Source organism: Balaenoptera acutorostrata, chromosome 1, assembly GCF_949987535.1.
Source record: "Balaenoptera acutorostrata chromosome 1, mBalAcu1.1, whole genome shotgun sequence".
Classification (NCBI taxonomy): Eukaryota; Metazoa; Chordata; class Mammalia; order Artiodactyla; family Balaenopteridae; genus Balaenoptera; species Balaenoptera acutorostrata.
In genome coordinates, this window is record NC_080064.1 from 114,822,619 (window position 1) to 114,842,400 (window position 19,782).

At 48.0% G+C, this 19,782-nt stretch overlaps 1 protein-coding gene across 5 annotated transcripts in view; it reads right to left on the reverse strand.

Moving 5' to 3' along the window:
- The window catches only part of MIR9-1HG (MIR9-1 host gene), a 49,086-nt gene that overhangs the window by 23,362 nt on the left and 5,942 nt on the right, over nucleotides 1-19,782 (reverse strand). For 2 of the 5 annotated variants that reach the window (XR_009005979.1, XR_009005974.1), the window contains exon 1: nucleotides 924-1,177. Coding sequence is in view for 3 of the 5 variants with exons in the window: in XM_057533218.1 (XP_057389201.1) it covers nucleotides 924-1,095; nucleotides 1,389-1,479 (263 nt within the window). In the remaining 2 variants the exon portion in view is untranslated. Of the gene's footprint in view, nucleotides 1-923; nucleotides 1,178-1,388; nucleotides 1,574-19,782 lie in introns of those variants that run through there. The other 3 variants (XM_057533218.1, XM_057533219.1, XM_028163869.2) reach the window with 3 other exon arrangements.

Here is a 19,782-nt window from a genome sequence, read left to right on the forward strand (position 1 = left end):
CTGGGGATAAGAATAGTGTCTTCTTTCTATCTCCTCTGGCCCTTCTTAAAAAGCAAGACATTAAAAACACACCGTCAGATGGGTCGCATAAGGGCTGGAGCAGGGTGCTCTCCCCTTTTGAACCTAGGCATCTGCCCCCAGTACCTCACTTGCCTTTAAGCTCCCCTCAGCCCCTTTCCCACCTCCCAGCTCATGAGAAAAGCAAGGAAAAAGGGGAATAAAATTAATCTAAATGCTCTCAGTGTTTTTTCCTGATTCTGGTCTCCACCTTTTTGGAGATGTGGCCCCTTCCCCAACCCACAATCACCCCAGTCCCTCAGACTTTGTCCGCCCCTAAAACCTGAAGTCTTTGGGGCAGAGAGGAATAAGAGTCAGAGCGAGGAAAGAAGGTCAGGAGTCCAAATACAGACCCATTTTTTCTCTTCCCTCCCATCTCCACTACAATCTCCCTTCCTGCCTCTCCTCCGGTGCAAGCATTAAGATGTTGGCCCTGTCTGGTGGAGAGAAGGGAGGGGCGGATTAATAGGATCAGTAGCACCGTGACCCTAAAGCCCCCCTGAATCCCATTGACAAACTTAGTAAGCTGTCTCCCGGTTGGCCTGGGCTAGGGGAAGGAGGGGGACCAAGAGGCGCTCTGGGACGGCTGGGCAGGGGCCTGCCTCGGCCCACCTCGATAGATAGAAGGGGGAAGCAAGAGATGAAATCCCACTCTGCCAACTACTACTCACACACATGCCTCATCCCTTTTGGTCACCCTTAAATCTTTTATCAGCCTTTCTTTTCTGTGCTTATTGCACCCGCCTCCATTAGCCAGTGGGCAAAGTAGGAAGGTAGGGCGCCCTGACTGATTTTAGGGGATCCCTTCCCACCCCCGGCTCAGATGTCTGAGGGGCTAGGACCCTCCCGAAAGAATGGCCACTTACCCGGCTGCTGGGAGGAGGACATCCTGCTCGGGTGGCCCCTGCCGCTGGACTGCCTCTTTCTCCCGGCTCCTAGCCTCTTGTGGAGTGGAGGATGCAGCTCCGATGACGTAGCACCTGTCTATCCATTCAGGAATTTCGCTTGCCTCTCTCTTTCTTTCTCTTGCTGCGCTCCCTGGAAAGGCAGCAAAAAGGGGGTGCTGCCCCTGTCTGGAGACACCATCACCACCAGAATAACAACCCACTCTGATGAAGCCCCTCCTTCTCCCATCTAATGCCTGTCTGGGAAGGGGTCTTTGTCATCTTCACTCTTTCCCACCTCCTCCTACTGCCTTTTCTAACCTGAGGCAGGAAGAAGGGGCTAAGGAAAGCTATTGTTCCTCCAGGCCACCCTTATCCCCAAAGGAAGCAAGAGAAAGTGTGTGACAGAAATACCCTGTCCCCAGTCTCCTTCCCGTTCTAATTCACCTTCGAACTTGAGAGCGTGATTAAATGATGTGTGTCTAGGGTGGGGAGTGGAGTTGATACGGAGTGATAGAAAGAGGACACAGTTTGCCATTTGGAGGTTCAAAGTATTCCGGTCTCCCCTTCCCAAACCTCCCCCAGCTCTCTGTCCCTGTCAGCTCAACTAATCACAAATCCAGATCTTAGTTGTAAAAGAGAAAGTGACAGTCAGAAGATGAAGGCTGAGAGCTGGAGGGGTGACCAAGTTGGGGGGGCAGTGAAGGCCAGCGCTTGGAAGACTAGACAAGAGAAGAGGAGGGGTGGGACCACAGATCCAAAGTGGGAGATAAATTATCTTGTTCTTAGAGGAGGGAGAGTGAGTTGGGGGTTGGTTTCCAGGGCTGGGGTCCCGATATTTGGTGGAAGCTGGGGCCCAGAATGGTACAATGGTCGGGTCTCTTTTCTCTCCCTCACCCCCACCCTCAGCCCCTCCCTCTTCTCCCTCCCTCTCTTCCTGGCCTGCATGGGAACTCAGTCTGAGCTCGACGTGACAGACAGCAGGCCTGCATGCTAATGAAGTTTGTCTCAAGTTCATTGTCAAAGCCCCCCCTTCCCCAAGGCCCCCTCCCCTCTTCTCTCATATACAAATCTCCCTCCAACTTTTGTCCCACAGACCTGGAGGCCACTTGAGTCTCTGCTGGCTCCCCTCTCTCACCCTCCCCCACTGCTTTCAGTCTCCCCTCTCCTCACCACCTCCCTCAGCTGGGGCGGGGGGCTCTCTTCTCCCTGGTGCCTTCCCAGCCACCTTCTGGCCTGGCCATCCCTAAGCTCTGAAAGGGGGATTCTGAGGGCAAAGGTCAGAGTCTATAGACCTGGTCCTTCTTTGCCTACCCCAAGGTAGGCAGACTTTGGGGAGGTGGGAGAAGGTAACAGGCTGCCCCCAATCAAGGCTACCTGCCCCCCAATTCTCAGCCCTGTTCTGGCCCAGTCCCCCCATTCCAGCCTCAGCTTCCCCCTCCCCTCATTCCTCCCATTATGATTATTTTGCTCTCCCCTTGATTACATCTGCTTCACTAGCTCAGAAATAAAGATCCTTTGAGACTAATTTTGCACCCCCCGCCCCCAGCTCCCCACCCCTTCCCTCCTCCTTCCCTCTGGACCAGGGCTCCCTTTAGCTCCTTTCTCACCGGCTGAAGACATTGAGTTCCTTGTCTAGGGAGCTGGGGGGTTGATGGGAGGGGGTGCCAGTGGAATGGAGGGGGGGTCTCTCCAACTCTGGGACGTGTCCAGCAATCCAAACCTGTCCTTCCTTTGTTCCTACAAATCTCTTCATACTGTCACCACCCTCTGGAGTCTGCCTTTCTCCCAGTAACCAAGGGATTGGGGAGGAAGGGGAGGAGGACCCTGAACTCACTCCACCCCTCAATTCCAGAGAAAGGAGGGAGGGGGAGAAAGGCAGAAAAAAATTTAATCCCCCCCTCATTAGCCAGAAAGGAAGCTAAAGGGGATAATTATAATTAAAAGCAGACAGCTGTGGATTGCGTCTTTTATGTTCCTCCAGGCTTCCTCCCCACTTCTGCCACTGTCACCCCAAAAGCTGCACAGCTCCATGAGCATCTTCCCCTTGGCTTCCTGAGAGTGGGAGTGTGCTAAGAGAGTGAGGCATGGGGGCAGATTTGGGGAAGGGGACTGCACTTCCTCTCCCATAGACAGCATTTTCTTAAACATCTCAAAAGGCCTAGGACATGGAGATATCTTTTCCTATCCCCCAACCTGTACCCCAAAGCAAGGCCCTGTAGGAGGGGGGCATTCAGGAGATAACTAATTCAATAATTTGGGGAAATCTTTGATTTTCCTAATAAAATAGTAATAACTTATTCATAATGATACTAATTCTAAGAATTTAAATATAACCTAGAATGTTTTCTCATTCAGGCTTCTCTTTCCTCCTCCCTTGGAGTGGCCTTAAAACATAGGAGGGGTAACTAAAAGCCGGAATAGCTAGGATCTGTAAGGGAGAGTGTTATATCAAAGAAAGGCTCATAGATTTAGAGTACACAGAAATGCACACAGATACATACGTATACTTGATAATTTTCAGGGTGGTGTGGCTAGGCCTAGCTCTGCTATCCTATGTATTTATAGAACTTGATCATAGGCCAGAACAGCAGGGTAATTATAACAATATTAGCATATATGCAAATCAGGTAACCTATATACACTGAATGGAAGCAGATTATTATTTATTTCTCTCCCCCCACCCCACCCCCCCGCTCCTTCCCTGGTATCAGCTCTGGCTTCTCAGAGCTGCACACCAGCAATTATCTGACATTATAAGAGGGGGTTGTAGCCCTGGAGGAGGGGGCTGAGGGGAGTAGGACAAGAAAAAAAAACCTACAGGCGGGTTTTATCTCATTTTACTCAATGTTATTCTGGGAAGCCTAGGGAGGGGCTCAGTGAGAACCCTTTGAATTAACAAAGGGAGGGGGTACGGAGAGACAGAGACCTGAGAACAGAGACAGATGAAGTCAGAAAAGCTGCGAAGCAGTGACAGAAATGGAGAGAGACAGATCCACAGTTCAAGGGAGTAGAGAAGCCAGAAACAGAGTGGCGAACTCACACAGAGAGAGGCACGAGGAATCCAGATCTGGAGAGAAAACAAGGATCTGGAGGCGGGAGGGACGAGCTTTCCAGGTTCACTCAGGCTGGGCTTGGGGCAGCCCGAGGACGGAGGCCTTCCCCAGTCCTCTGCTGGCTCCAGAGCCCAACCCACATTACCAAGTCCTTTGCCCTCTTTCCACCACCTAGTAAATGGTCAAGGGGCCCCAGGAGAGGCTTTTGTCGCATCATTTATTCTAACAACCACAGGATAAGCATAAATCGCGTGAAGGAAGTCCGACTCTCCAACTTCCTTTCTCCCACCAGGGCTGGGCCGGGAACCCCTCCTCTCCTCTCAGGGGTTGTCTCACTCTCTGGCTCCCCAGCTAGATCTCCACGGGGTGCGTGGGTCTCTAAGGAGTCAGCCATACCACTCCCTCCCTTTTCCTGTTCTATCCTTCTTTTACTCAGACACTATTTATACCAGATCCAAGATTGGGAAGTGGGACCTTGACAGTTTTCATTGCTTTTCCATCATATTGTTCCCAGTGCTTGCCCTACTGAGTTGGGTACCTCTTCCTCTGCCTTGCGGGGTGGGATTCTGCTGGCCCACGGCAGCCATGGACCAGTGACTGGGATTTCAGAGCCTCACCTATATCCTTCCCTCCACTCCACTCAGAAGAAGCCTCCAGCCCCCAGGTGAATTAAGGAAGTATCTCTGTTTGGCCCCAAAACCCTTTTTATGTCCCTTTATATTCTTGTGTCTCCATCATGTTTCAAATGTCTTTCTCCAGGTACCACTTGCAATGTGGCAATCTAACTGTCTGTTTCAAAAAAAAATCTTTGCCCACCTGAGGCAAACTTCGAAGAAGGCAATATAGGGAAGGGGGGATTACTGAAACTGTGGCAGGGTCCAAGGGCCAAAATGCCTGCTCTTAAGTGATATAATGAAGAAGAGGAAGGGTCTCTGAGAGAAACGAGACAGAGACAGACACCCAAAGAGAGAGCAGCCACAGGACTGAAAGGAAACAAAATTTCAAGGCTCTACTTAGATTTTTACACAAAAATGAAAATGTGCTGTCACATAAATCTATATAGACCAGCAAGATGGATAGGCTTTATCACCAATGACCTCTGCATCTACGATATGCATTTGTTTTTGTATCTGCTCTTGCATCTGGCTGTGTTTCTCTGTGGCCATGTAATACAGAATAGTAAAAGAATTGAAGAGGCAGTGAGAGAAACACAGACAAACGGAGCAGAGAGAGAAACTGAGAGAGGCAGAGACCGACCCAGAGACAGCGACCTGCAAGAGTGAAAGAAAAAGGTGCTAAGAGGCACCAGAAAGCCAGTCAAGGACAGGGCAGATCCAGAGACTGCCAGCCAGCCAGCCCCAAGGGCCACGCTTTCCATTCTCTATCCCACGTTAGAGACCTGGGATGTGGCCCTCAATTCTGCGTGTTTCTCCCCCAGGCTCAGCCCAGAAATTGGTGAGTAGATTTGCAGCTTCATCAGGCACATCCCTCTGTGTGCATCTGGAGTCGTTTGGACAATGGATCGAATCCCTCCCCGGGGCTGCCCCTTAGACACCCATCTCCATGCAGCCTGGCATTCTATGAGGGGGACTCACCTGCCTGTGTTTCTCTTTTGCGCTAGGCACTTTCCTGCTGCTGTGGCTCTCCTGTTACAATAACTGAGCTCTAAAACCATAGAGCTCTGTGTGTGCACCTAAATATCTCTTCTCTTCTCTCCTACAAAATTAATTTCTCTGGCAATCCAATTGGACATCTGTAACCGCACATTGCCCAGTGTGGTTCTCAGAGCTGTCCGTGTGTAGAGAGGGTTTGTGTATGGCATGAACAGGTTTATGTTTTTATCCAGCACAGTCTATGTGCACCGGCACCTGCCTGCGGTCAGGCCCCACCATCGGCCAGGCGTGTCTGGCCATCACTGGTGCTGCTACAGCCCAGGGCACCTTCCAAACCCAGGACTTCTGGGGTGCAATTCAGATAGTTTTTTACCCCAAAGTTCCCCCCTAAAGCTGCCAAAATCTCCCCTTTTGATGGGCTGATAATATGTCAGATACATCTGATTCTCCCACAAACCAGTCTTTCACCAAAGAGCTCCCATGGCACCAAATAATCACGGCCGCCCTGGAAAGGAGACAGACCTTGCCGCAGAGGCTTGGTCTAGCATGCTAGCTTGATGACGATATCAATGAGCTGGAGAGAGATTTTCTACTTGACATCTCCCTAGTTGTGTATTGGTACCTATATTTGTATACATATGTTACTTTTATTCTTGGAACCATATACATCTCCTCTGCTCGTTTTCACAAAAATAATGGTCTCCATGTGGGCACCTGGCCAAACACCGGCACTGTGTGGGATACATGTGGCACGGAATACATACTGGCACGCATATCGCATGCCTGCTTTATACTCTAACACAGTGCCATTTTCTTGGTGCAGTGCCCGCTTCTGTCTGCTTCACAGAGGGTTCTTTAGGTCTGATGCTCATTTCTGGGGCTCAGGCTCTGGGGTCTGGGCTGGATCCCTCAGCTAAAAATGCAGCCAGTATTCCCCACCTTGGAGCCCCTACAGCCTTAGTCCAGGCAGAGCTACTGAACGCTGGGTGTCTGTGTATATGGCTACTGCTGTGCCTGCTGGTGACACCAGGCAGCTTCCCTCCCCGCTGCCGGGAGCTCTCCCCAGGGTCACCACTGGGATGGGTTGAGTAGTCAGCACTGAAACCCCCCTGAGCGGCAGTGTGTGCACAAGTAGGTTTGTGTGTCTCTGCCTCATGTCTACATGCAGTGCGCAGTCATGTGTGTGCTGGTTGGTGTATGTGTACTATGATCACATATATGTCCATATGACCGTATGACACTCGTGACTGGTGTGTGTGTGTGTGTGTGTGTGTGTGTGTAGTTTGGGGCTGTATGTGTGACATTTGTTGATCTCGGTGTTTGTGTTTGTCGCTGTGCGCTGTGCTTGCGCAGCGCACGCCCTTGAGTTGGCTGTGAGCCTCGGTGTCTTTGTGGCTCGTGGACCACGGTCTGCGGGCCCCGGAATGCCAGTGTGTGTGGACCTGTGGCTTCTATGTGTGAACTGCGGGTGCCCGGGCCCGGCCAAAGCCAGGCAGGAGCGCGCCCGTGCGGCCCCAGCCGGCGCCCGTGCCTCTTCTCCGCGCTTTTGCCGGCAGCAGCGGTTCCGGCTCCCGCTTGCGACAAAGTCCAAGCTCCGCAGCGGCACGGGGCGCGGACTCGCCGGGCGGCGCCGAGGAGGCTCCGGGTGGGAAGGGCGAGGCGTGGGGGACACTCGCTTCCTCCCCAGGGCGGGACGACCGCGGACGCCTCCGACGCGGGAGCCGCAGGGCTGCGGGCGCCCAGGAGAGGAAATGAAAGCACGAGAAGAGCCGAGGAGAGAAGTGAGCAGAAGAAAATAGAGAATCGGAAAGAGAGAAAAGGGAAAAACAAAATCTATTTGAAAAGAAATAACACATTAAAACAAACGAGATAAAATAACACTAAATGAAATAAAAAGGAAACATACCAAAGGCATTTAAAATGTTAAACTAAATTATAGAAACGGCAAGGAAACAAAATGGAAAAGAAACGACTCCAAGGCGCCCGAGGGGAAAGCGGGCCTAGACGGGGCGAGTCGGCGTTTGAGAGCTTCGGGGATCCGGGCGCCTGCGCTCGGCCCAAGCCAAGCCCCCGGGGCCTCCTCTGCTCGTCCGCCCGCTCCCCGGACCCGGGTCCGGCGAAAAGCCCCGCTGGAGGGTCTGTTAGTCCCGACTCGCCCCGCCAGCAGCGATGGCACAGAGGACCACCTCTGCCCCCCACCTCCGCTACTGAACTCACCCCCAGGGAAAATAAAACCAAGAATGATCCTCCTATCCCCCCCCTATATCCCTCGACTGTCAGGGTCAGTTCTCCCCAAGGTTCATGTTCTTGGCCGCGAGGCCCTTGTAGGCGCTTCTCTGGGTTCGTGGTGCCAAGCGGAGCCACGGGAAAACCGGCCTGTTGACAGCGTGGGGTTTGGGGGGCGCGGCGGCGCCCACTCCCTGCCGGCAGCTCAGGGCCCCAGCCCCAGACAGAAAGTCCCGCGGACTGTGGTGCGGGGCCAGGGCGGTGAGTAATTAATAACCAGGAGCAGCTAGGGTGTCACGGGAGCCTGGCAGGATGAGGAGAAGGAAGATGAGAGAGACAGAGGAGAAAAGAGGGGGCCAAGAACGCGGCGGATAAGAGAGGAAGAAATGCTGGAGAAAAGGAAACATAAAGGGGAAAAGGGAGACGGAGAAAGGTGGTGGAAGGGCAGCCGAGCCCCTCAAGGAGTTTGGCCGGAGGCACTGATATCCTCTCTCTCTGAAGCACCGCTGGGGGCCCTTGACCTTATCTTCCAAAGCTGCTGAATTCTGCCCTTAGACCCTGGGCTTCCGGTAGCGGATGGGGAGACCATAACATGGTAGCCTGCAACAGACTTCAGAGAATTAGGAACATGTAGACTCCGCTGAACATGTCTGTGGCTGTCAGAAGCAGAGAAAGGTGATAGAGAGAGTGTGAGGCGATGGGGAAGCTCTAACATCTTAGAGCACAGAGAAGGTGCCTAAGAGATGCACCCAGCAAGCTGAAGTCCTCCAGATAAAGGTGCAGAGCCATTTCTGGAATCACAGCCACCAAGAGGCTTGGCTGAGTTCAGAGCTCACCCATAAGCGCCAGCTGACTCAGTGGCCATTTTACTCTCAGAACACCTGAATAAATACCTACCCTAGTCTCTCTCCTGGCCCCCGTATCCACGGACTGGTGGGGAACAGGCTGCTAGGACCAACTATGTGGCCTTGGCCAAATTATTTCCTCCTTTATAAAAGGAGAGTCTGGGGCTAGGAGTCACCAATCCTTCCAGTGCAAAGATGATCAGAGCCAGGAAGGAATGAGACCAACCCAGGTTTGGCGAGTCAGTCAGTCTCACCCCAGAACATTTTGGACTTCATCAGTAAACATACTGTGTATTAATTTTCAGCAGGGTGCGGGCCAACCTGAGAGAAAGGCACCAGCTGTGGGGGCGGGAGGTGAGGAGTAGCCTCCTTCTGTGGGAGAAACCCAGAACAGGGAGCAAGAGGACTTCCCAGGAGGGTGAATAACCAGGCGGGGTGCTCTGGGCAGAGGATGACATAAGGCCAGACGGCTTGATGGAAGAGCAAGGTGTTGGGAAGAGCAGTCTGCAGTGGCAGCCCTGCCACTTAGCTGGCTGTGTGACTCTAAGCCAGTTACCTAAACTCTCTGAGCCTCTGTTCTGAACAGGTAAAATGCAGGAGAGGAAACATACTTCCTTGGGTTGTGAACTCAGTGCATTAATGCACCCAGTGTGTACCTGTTTGGCCCCTCATAGACACTCAAGAAATAGTAAGTTTCTTCCAGTCCAGGATTGTTATGTCAACTGTTTGATTTTCATATTTGCTGGGAGAAATTTCCATATTTGCTGGGGGGGAGGGGGGCTTGGGAGGTGAGGAATGGCTGTAGCTTGCTGCCTCTTCACTCTGCCTTCTTGTTTTAACCAGTCTACAAATCCTTGTGTCAGCCTCAAATTATCCCAAATAGACAAATACACACATAACAAAGTGTCACTCTTTTAAAAAATGATACTAAAATAAAATAAAACATACCTCAGTACATTGAAATAGCCTGAAACAAAATGCTGTACAAGTGGAATTCCTCCTGGAACCCTCACCAGTCAACTGTTACATCTCTTAGAGTTGAATATACTCAAAAGTGTTGGAATTTTTACTTAGAACTGAATAATTTGTGCTGCCTTTCTATCTGCCCCTCCCCACCACCAACTTTCCTTATTTACATACTTATTTTCAAAGAACTGTGGAGATTCTATGTATGGAAAAATGCATATTTGACCATTTGTGTTTTGGTTTTTAATCCCCCAAGTTAAATCTATAAATCTGATACAATTCCAAGCAGATATCTGTTCAAGAATGGTTGTAACAATAAAGTTTTGGAAATTACTTAAATACTGAAATAAATAAATAAAATGTTGTGCAGTAGTTAAAATAAAGATTTAGACATATTTATCAACACGAGTAGATCTCACAGTATAATGAAATCAAGTTTCAGTCCTAGTTCTGTCACTTACTGAAGTGGGTGACCTTAGGCTTTCCAGTTTTTCGATTTCAATTTTCCTCACTTAGTTGTGAGGAACTACAAATAACTTACACACAACACACTACAAATAACTTATATGACCCTACCTACTGCACCACACCTCATACTGAATGCGTCTCCCGTAAGCCTCCAACTCAGAGGCCCAGAGTCTCCTCCAGATGGAGGGGATCCTAGGTCTGGAGGCACTTGGGCTCTGGGGGAATTGAGGTGAGTTAAAAGGATGAAGGGTTGGGCAGAGTGGCTCATTATCACCTTACCTCCCCTTTCACATTTCTCCCTGCCCATTCCCCCTCCTCTTGGCTCTTTCTCTGCCTGGCTTTCAAGTCTATGGAGAGTGGAGGGAGTCCCAGTGGAGGGAGTGGGAAATGGTGAGATTCCACTGGGAGGGTTATCATTTGGATTCTAAGAAGAATTTTCTGACCTCCCAAAGCAGGAGACCCAATATCTTTCCCCAAAGAAGAGTTCCTGGGAATGGAAAGTGTTGGAGGCAGAGGCCCTTAGTGAAGACACCCCAGCACACCCAGGAGAGGGAGGAGGGAAAAGAAGAAAAAAAAAGGCTCTGAGAGGGCACTGAGAGAATTCTTATTTCTGTGCTCTCTCAAGTGGAGAGGGGCTTCCATCGCCCAGCTAACGAACTTCCTCCCAAATTCTCTGTGCAAGATTTGGCTACTCCCGGAGGGGGGTCCTTTCTAACAAGGTGCCCCCAGGCCCTGCCCCTCCCTCCCCAGGAGCTGAAGCCGCCAAAGTTTCCTGGAATATAATGGATCATTTTCCAATTTACCAGGGTCTTAGAGATTACGCCGCTAATCCCATCAAAGACCATCTGCTTACATTGTCCCTCCTGAGCCAAAATAAATAGATCCTTTACTCTCTCCACTTCAGCTCCTCTGGGGTATTGTAGTGGGAGAAAGTTCGACAAGGCCCATCCCATTTCCCCCTCCCTCCTGCTGCGCGCTGGACAGAAAAGGAGAAAACAAACTTAGCTTGTCTGAGGTGTGAAAGGTCACTTATGCTCCTGACCTGCATTCTTCTCGGGAGCCTGCGACGATGGGAATCGGGGAGAGGGGCGGGCCCGGGGCTCTGGGGGTCTCTGAGGATCAGCCCCCTGTGGAGGTGTGGGACAGCCTGTTCTGTGCCCCACTGGCCTGCTGTCTCAGCTCTGAGGCCACCTTGCCCCAGCCCACTTTTGGTCTCTCTTTCTCTCTAGTCTCTTCAAGTTTCTCCCACCTGTGACTGTTGGGAAATAATTATTGAAATCTAACTTTCATCCCTCCCTTGGCGGAACTGTGGGGAAAAGGACAGGAAAATCCACAGGAGCACTAATTTAATTCCATCTAAAAGTCATTTCTTCTATAGGCTTTTCACATTTATTCTCTTCTTTGTTATTACTCTGTGGCCAAAAGGGGCTTCATAAATGGTGGAGGGAGAGGCTTAGGAGGAGCCTCACGGGAAGTTTATGGCTGAACCAGGAGGAATACGTATGTGCAAATCGGCTCCAGGAATTAGATCATGCAAGTTATTTATTAAAAGGTGATAAGTGCCATAGAAAATAAATGAAATATAAAACAGGGTAAGAGAGTGAGGGATGGGGCCTCACTGAGAAGGTGGCATTTGAACAGAGACTTGCAGAAGATGAGGGAATTATTCAAGAGGAAATCAGGAGAGAGTTCCACACACATAGAATAGCCAGTCTCTTCCCACAGTTTCCTGTGTCTTGGCCACTTCTAACCCATTCTGTCTCTCAACCATTATTTTTAGCTGTTTTCTGACCTGCTCAAGAACCTAAAGGGGCTCCCAGCAGCCTGCTTTATCATCTCCAGGACAATCTGCAGAGGCAGGCCTCCCCAGCTTGGCCAACAATTAACTGCCTGTTTGGGGCGACTGTCCCAAACACACTTGGTCTCCAGAAGGGGCACATGTTTTACTTTAGAAAAGCAGCATAGTGACAGAAATAACACAGACATTGGAGTCAGGACGATCTCAGTTTGAATCACTCCAGCTCTGCTGCTTACTAGCTAGGTGATCTTGGGTCTGGATCCTCAACTCTCTGACTCTCCATTTTCCTCATTTGTAAAACAGAGGTAATGCCTACCTCACAGGACTGCTGTGAAAAATCAATGAGGTAATACACAGTTCCTGGCGGGTGTTCTATACAAAACACTGTGCAAGACGGAGCAGGGACTGTGCCTCAACACCACAGAGAAGTTAGAAAGCCTTTGCTCAAGAAATTTAACAGCAGTGTGTAAAGCATTTGCACATACAAGGACACAATGTTAATTTCCCAGTTATAAGATTTGTTCATTTGGCAAACGTGGCTGGATACTTCTATATACAAAGCACTAAGAGACACAAAAGGGAATGAGGCATATGCCCTGGTTAAAGAGTGAAGACAAGGACACAGATTACTGACGTACATAGCAGGACATGATATGTGCTCAGAAAACCAGATAGAAATTCTAAGGGGAGAGCAAGAGATCCTTTTTAAAAATTTTTTTATTTTATTTATTTTTGGCTGCGTTGGGTCTTCGTTGTTGCACGCGAGCTTTCTCTAGTTGCAGCGAGCGGGGGCTACTCTTCCTTGCAGTGCGTGCGCGGGCTTCTCATTGCGGTGGCTTCCCTTGTTGTGGAGCACGGGCTCTAGGCACGCAGGCTTCAGTAGTTGTGGCACATGGGCTCAGTAGTTGTGGGCTCGTGGGCTCTAGAGTGCAGGCTCAGTAGCTGTGGTGCATGGGCTTAGTTGCTCCGTGGCATGTGGGATCTTTCCAGACCAGGGCTCGAACCCGTGTCCCCTGCATTGGCAGGCAGATTCTTAAACACTGCGCCACAAGCGAAGCCCAAGAGATAATATTCAATTGGCATAATGTGGAATCAGGAAGACTTCATTAAGGGGGTGGCATGAGCTGGGTGGGCCTTGAAGGATGAATAGGACCTGAACATGCAGAATGTAGGGAAAGGAGAGAATGGGAGAGACCATGTTTCACGATAATGCATATCAATAAGACTTGAACATTTAGGTAATCATAAGCTCATTATGAACCGATACCATCATGTAACTGCTTAAAGCTAACGTGGTCTTTGGCTTTATGAGGGGAAGAATCACATCCAGATCAAGAAAGATGAAGAATGTTACTGTTCTTTGAACTGGCTTCATCTGAAGTGAGATATTAACATATAAGATAGCACTGAGAAGAGGATTAGCTAAAAACAGGGGGCTCTGTGATACATAAGGGGTATGACCATGGGCAGGTTACTTCACCTGTCTCATCTTCTGTTTCCTTATTAGTAAGTAAGGTGAGAATGACATTGGCTGCACAGTAAGTGAGGATTAAATGAGATTATATGAAAAGACCCACTAAAGTGACTGGCACATGGAAAATACAAGACATGATATCTGTTTTTAACTTTTAATTTTCAATGGGCCATCATGTAGAAGAGGGGCAGACTAGGGATTGACATATATACACTAATATGTATAACTAATAAGAACCCGCTGTGTAGCACAGGGAACTCCACTTCGCTATACAATAGAAACTAACACAACATTGTAAAACAACTGTACCCCAATAAAAAAAAAGTAAAGAAAGAAAAGGGACAGACTAATAGTGCAGGAGAAAAACAAATACCACATGCTAACGCACATATATGGAATCTAAAAAAACGGTACTGATGAACCTAGTGGCAGGGCAGGAATAAAGACGCAGACGTAGAGAATGGACTTGAGGACACAGTGGGGGGGGGGAAGGGGAAGCTGGAGCGAAGTGAGAGAGTAGCACTGACATATATACACTACCAAATGTAAAATGGATGGCTAGTGGGAAGCAGCCGCATAGCACAGGGAGATCAGCTCGGTGCTTTGTGACAACCTAGAGGGGTGGGATAGGGAGGGTGGGAGGGAGGCTCAAGAGGCAGGGTATATGGGGATATATGTACACGTATAGCTGATTCACTTTGTTGTACAGCAGAAACTAGCACAACATTGTATAGCAATTATACTCCAATAAAGATATAAAAAAAAATAGTGCAGGAGAAGAATCGGTGAATGGAAATAAGGAAGATTAGGGTTGGCATGAAGAAGAATGTATAAATGGCCAGAAAAGACCAAATATAGAGAACGTTTTGTTAATAATGGCCACCCATCAAAGACATAGAGGAAGGAATTTCTGATTTGGGTAAGGGATTGAACTAGCTGTTTCAAACATTCCTTCCAATGCCAAGATTCTGACACAAAGCAGTGGATGTGTCAGCTTAAAGTGAAAACTATAAGCTTCCTTGAAAGTTCCATGAAGGCAGGAATCATGCCCGTTTGGTTCATTTCTCTATCAAGTGCCCAGAACAGTATAACAGGCATTTGATAAATAATTTGTTGAATGAATGAATAAATGAGTGTTCTGTTTCAAGTGCTTTATATGCATTATTACAAAGACAGTAAGTGTTACAGTTCAAAGGAAAAGCATGGGAAGAAGTGAGGTCTGGAAGAGACAGGGAGAATCAAGGAGTCATAGCCCATAGACAGAGAAAACGGGATAAGATGGTGGTATTTGTTCTACTGTGCTAAAGGAAATTTGGAGGGGCATCACTGGGCTGCACATCCATGGATGGCTGCTAAAATAGGATGTTGAACAGAGCAACAGGAGAAATGGAAATGATATAGAAAGGGGAATTTTGTCTTAGAGTTACAAAACCAAGCAGAGTGAAACTAAGGAGAAGGCAGCATCTTTCCACTGGGATGATGTTCACGACACAGAAGACTGGCGTTATGGTGGCAAAGGTGGCGTGATCAACTCCCTGCTTTGTACCACAGTAGCTTTTGAGGATTTCCTGGCTGAGATGGGGGTTTACTCGATGGCCCCCGGCTTTTGGCAGAGCCTTCTTTCCTGTAGCAAAGAACCAATACTTGATGGGAGGATAAAATGAAGAGTTTCCATTAACTACACTCCTGATTTCTGCTTTGCTTTTGCTTTGCTGAGAAATGCTATGGGCTCTCTATCTATGGAGACATTGGAGGAGACATGTCTTTGGTGTCCTGAGGCAGGAATGGGTGAGGCACTAACTTCCTCAGAGTACCATTATTTGATTTTAAAAAAAGAAAAAAAAAAAGATTCCTGCCACAGTTCTTTTCCCAATCAGTCTAGATTGGGAGTCCTATCTGAATGCCTCCTTACCCTAATCCAGATTTCTCACGCAGTGTTCTGAATTTTCCTTTTTTTTTTTAATGCCCGTTTGAAAGCTGGAACACTCCAACCCCAGGGGCTATTTGAAAACGACCCTAGGAAATATGCATTTGGTTCCCCTCAGATTTTCTCTTCCCTGTCTGCATCTTTACCATTAGAGAGTGTCATCCTTTGAAAGAATGTAGGTAAAGAAAGGGAAAAGGTGCTTAAAGTCAGCAGAATACAGATGAGGTGCCGCGTCTCATCTCTTCGTTTCTTGCCTTGTGCTGCCACCTAGTGTCCCAAAACCTTAAATACCTTACCCTACGGAGAGACCACAGTTGATTCGTTCATGCAGATTCATTTATACATTCATTCTTTTCTTGTTTTCGGGTTTTTGTTGTTGTTGTTTGTTTTTGTTTTTGTTTTTGGCTGCACCGCGCGTCTTGCGGGATCCTAATTCCCCAACCAGGGATAGAACCTGGGCCCCCAGCAGCTGGAAGCACAGCGTCCTAACCTCTGGACCGCCAGGGAAGTCCCAATACATTCATTCATTTTTTTTTTTAAACTTTAAAATTTTATTTATTTATTTATGTTTGGCTGCATTGGGTCTTCGTTGCTGCGTGCAGGCTTTCTCTAGTTGCGGAGATCAGGGGCTACTCTTTGTTGCGGTGCGCGAGCTTCTCATTGTGGTGGCTTCTCTTGTTGCAGAGCACAGGCTCTAGGCATGCAGGCTTCAGTAGTTGTGGCACACGGGCTCGGTAGCTGTGGCTCGTGGGCTCTAGATCACAGGCTCACTAGTTGTGCATGGGCTTAGTTGCTCCGCGGCATGTGGGATCTTCCCGGACCAGGGCTCGAACCCGTGTCCCCTGCATTGGCAGATGGATTCTTAACCACTGCGCCACCAGGGAAGTCCTACATTCATTCTTTTATTCACTGATGCCCTTAACCTTTTAGCAAAAATATGCTAAGCCTTCTCTCTGGCCAATTATGGAGCAAGTCACCCCATCCCTCTGTTTGTTTCTAGGTACCCCTGCTTTCATGCTGCTCTAGACAATTCCCTCTCTGCCCTTTTCTCCCTGTTAAAAGAGGCTCCAGCCTTTCAACCTCTTGCTATAGTTGAAACTCATTCCTTTTTGTTAGCAGAGGTAGAGAAGCTGTGCTCTGTATTCCCTTCCTGACCATCAGTTTCCAACTTGAGGCACAGGGTTGATGGGAATGAAGAGCATAGACCGCAAAGACAGTGGAAGGGAGCAATGACACAGTATGAGATTAGACAAAGGTATAAGCTTTGTGGCATGTTATAGTTAATAAATAGTGTCAACATATGTCAGGATATTTAAGTTTTATAGCAACCTAGTGAGGCTCACAGGGCAGGTATGAGTATCATCATTTCACAGGTGAGGAAACGGATGCTAAAGAAAGTCAAGCAGTTAGCTAATCAGTGGCAAAGCTGGGTAAGTCACAGGTCTCCTGGCTCTCATCCAGGGTTCATTCCTTTAGAGCAGGCTGTCTGAAAGAAGAGAATAGAAATGTAGAACTAGAGAGCCCCATGTATGCCTGGAGGAGGAGGGGACAGGGAGATGGAAGTGGTGGCATCGCAAAATAGCACACTACCGAGCAACATGCCCTAGAGGGGAGCATATGTGGCCAGGAGACTCAAGCAAGCTTTTTCCTGCGGGAGAGTTGGAACTCCTCCTTTGGCACAAATGCTCCTCCTGGTGGCCATGCAAGGCTATGGCAGTATCCTCCTCCACACAGGAGAGTGAGGAGAGAGGAAGGAGAGCGGCTGAAAGGGCTGACCTGGGCTGGGAAGAGAAGCTGGGAAGTAGAGTCATTTAATCTACACTGATGTGGATTTCCAGAAAGGCAGGCACATGCATACTAAAGTATAAATAGATAAAACCCATTTTGAATGTATTTTATAATTCCTACTGTTACTATAACACCTAACATTTATTAAACACTTAATCTTTGCTAGGCACTATTCTAAGTGCTTTACTTTCATTATATTGACTCCTCACAACTCTACGAGGTAAGTACTCACAGAGACTCCAAGAGGTTAAGCAATATGTTCTGAGTCATACTAGTAAGTGGTGGGACCTGGGCTGACTCCAAAGCCTGGAACACTGCTTCCCTCTACCCAACACTCGGAATAGAACTGACTGTGTAAAAGTAGGCAAAATTTATTTATGTCGGAATCCAATGGGAGAAAATAATCTCTCTTCGTAGGGGTATCTCTGATCTATTCCAGTTTCCAGGAATGACTCCCTCCTACAAGGCCACTCAGTCTAGAAACACAGCACAACACCTCACCTGACAGAGCCTGGAATGTGGAAGTTGAAGGATTAACAAGAATGGACCAAATGTTTATTTGATTGGTTCAAATCAGCCAAACTAAAATTTAACACACAGCACATGACTGCTTTGGACACTGCCTAGTGGGGGACGGGGGGAGGGGTGTGCGGGGGCGGGGTTAAGGTGAGAGGAACAAAGATAGCTAAGAAATAGTCCATATCCTTTGAGAATATAAGAGACTAGTTGGGAAGCCAGACAGTTACAAAAATATCTCTGAGACCAGGAAAAATATGACAAAGAAAAGCAAAAATACTAAGAGTCAGGGTTGGAAGAGGTAGAACTAAAATGTCCCTTAGAGGATTTGAAGGGGTTTTAGGTAGGAGGTGGCATCTGAATTGGGCTTTAAGTGTGGGTAGGATTTCAACAGACACATATGGGAGCGGGGGGTTAGATAAGGAAGAAAAGGAATTAAAGAGGGAAGCAATAGCAAGAACAAAGACTGGGTTAGGAGTGCAGGGCATGTTGAAGGCTCATGTTCTTGGCTAGATGGAATATAAGTCCACAAAGGGCACCTGCAGGATGAAAGGCTGGCATTAGAGGGTGGAGAGCCTTGGATGCCAAGCTAAAGGCTTAGAACTTCATTCAGCACCAAGAGCAATTTCGGATTTTTACTTACAAGGAGTGATATGTTTAAAACTATGCTTTAGAATGAAATCTGTCAGTGATAGTTGAAGAGGGTTTGCTAATTTCTAGGCAAAAAGAACAAAGGCTGACTGAAGGAGGTGGTGGGCAGATAAAGAAGGGGCAGATGTACAGTGAAAATGCAGAGATTCAGGGGACCTGGAAACTGGCTGGATGTGGTAGAGGAGCAGGAAGAAATTATGTGGTGAAATACCACACAGAGGCTTTAGCACTAACTAGACTCGTGAATACCACCACTTTCTAGTAGTCTCCTCATCTATAACAACGGGAATAGTAAATCAACTTTACACAATTATTGTAAGAGGATTGGATTTGACAGTGTCTGGAAAGAACCTGGCATATAGCAGGTACTCAATACCTGGTAACTATTAGATTATGATTTTGAACATGATCATTAAAAGTATGGTGACAGCATTAACTGAAATGGGAAACATGGTGGGAGAGCAGATTTTTCTGTGTGGGGAGGGGAAGGGGTGGTTGGCTCACGAATTCAATACGGGACTTGTGGAATCTGAGGAGTTACATCCAGGTAGAGCTGTCTAACAGGTAACTATCTCATTTGGGTCTGGAATTCGAGAGAGAGGCTGTGAGTCATCAATGTAAAGAAGATCACTGAAGCCACAGAAGTAGGTGAGAAAACCCAAAGAGAGAGGGGAGAGAAGAGATGAGGGTTGAGGCACACAAACATTTAGAGGGCATGAAGAATTACCGACGTTCTCTTGAAGCGGAGAACCGGGAGAAGGCAGAGCCACACAGCCAGAAGAAGACGGCCTCAGGATGGAGGCCATGGTTCTGTGTCACAAGCTACTAAGACGTGAAGGAAGACAACAGAGACCAAGATTTTCAATACGGCTTTGAGACTGTTTGGGACCTTGAAGACTACAATTTCAGGAGAGAAAAGGGGCTGGAACACGTAATTCAAGGGGTGAGAGGTAAATGAGAGTCAATAGACACTTCTTGATTACTGTTTAGAAAAGTTTGATGATGAAAAAAGGAGAAAAGAAGGTAGAAGTTTGAGAAGGTAAAAAGGGTGATGGAACTCTTCTCTTGTATAGGAGAGATTTAACTATATTTGCTGGAAGAGGAAGGACATTAATACTCTATTAATGGAAGATACTACTCAAATAAGGCAAAGGTTCTAGGGGAGGAGGGAAGGGCAGGAGTGCTTCGGAAGGGTCAACCTTCAAGGAGGGAGAAGAACAACTTTTCAGAGACAGGAATTTAGGAAAAGAGGGAGATAAGAGAAAACACTAAAGAGTCACCAAAAACATATTTTGGAAGCTTATATAGAATAGTCTAGAAACCACTGTGCATGGAAGCAGCAAAAATCAGGCTAGAGGCTTAAAGAAAGGGCAGAAGATTGAGAATTATCTCTATGGGAAATTTGGTGTAACTTTCCCCTCGGCCTTTCAAGTGAGTTGTGTATCCCAGGGGAGTTGTGAGAAGCAAAGGATAAACGATTTTGGGGAAAGACAGGGGCTGAGAGTTGGAGGGC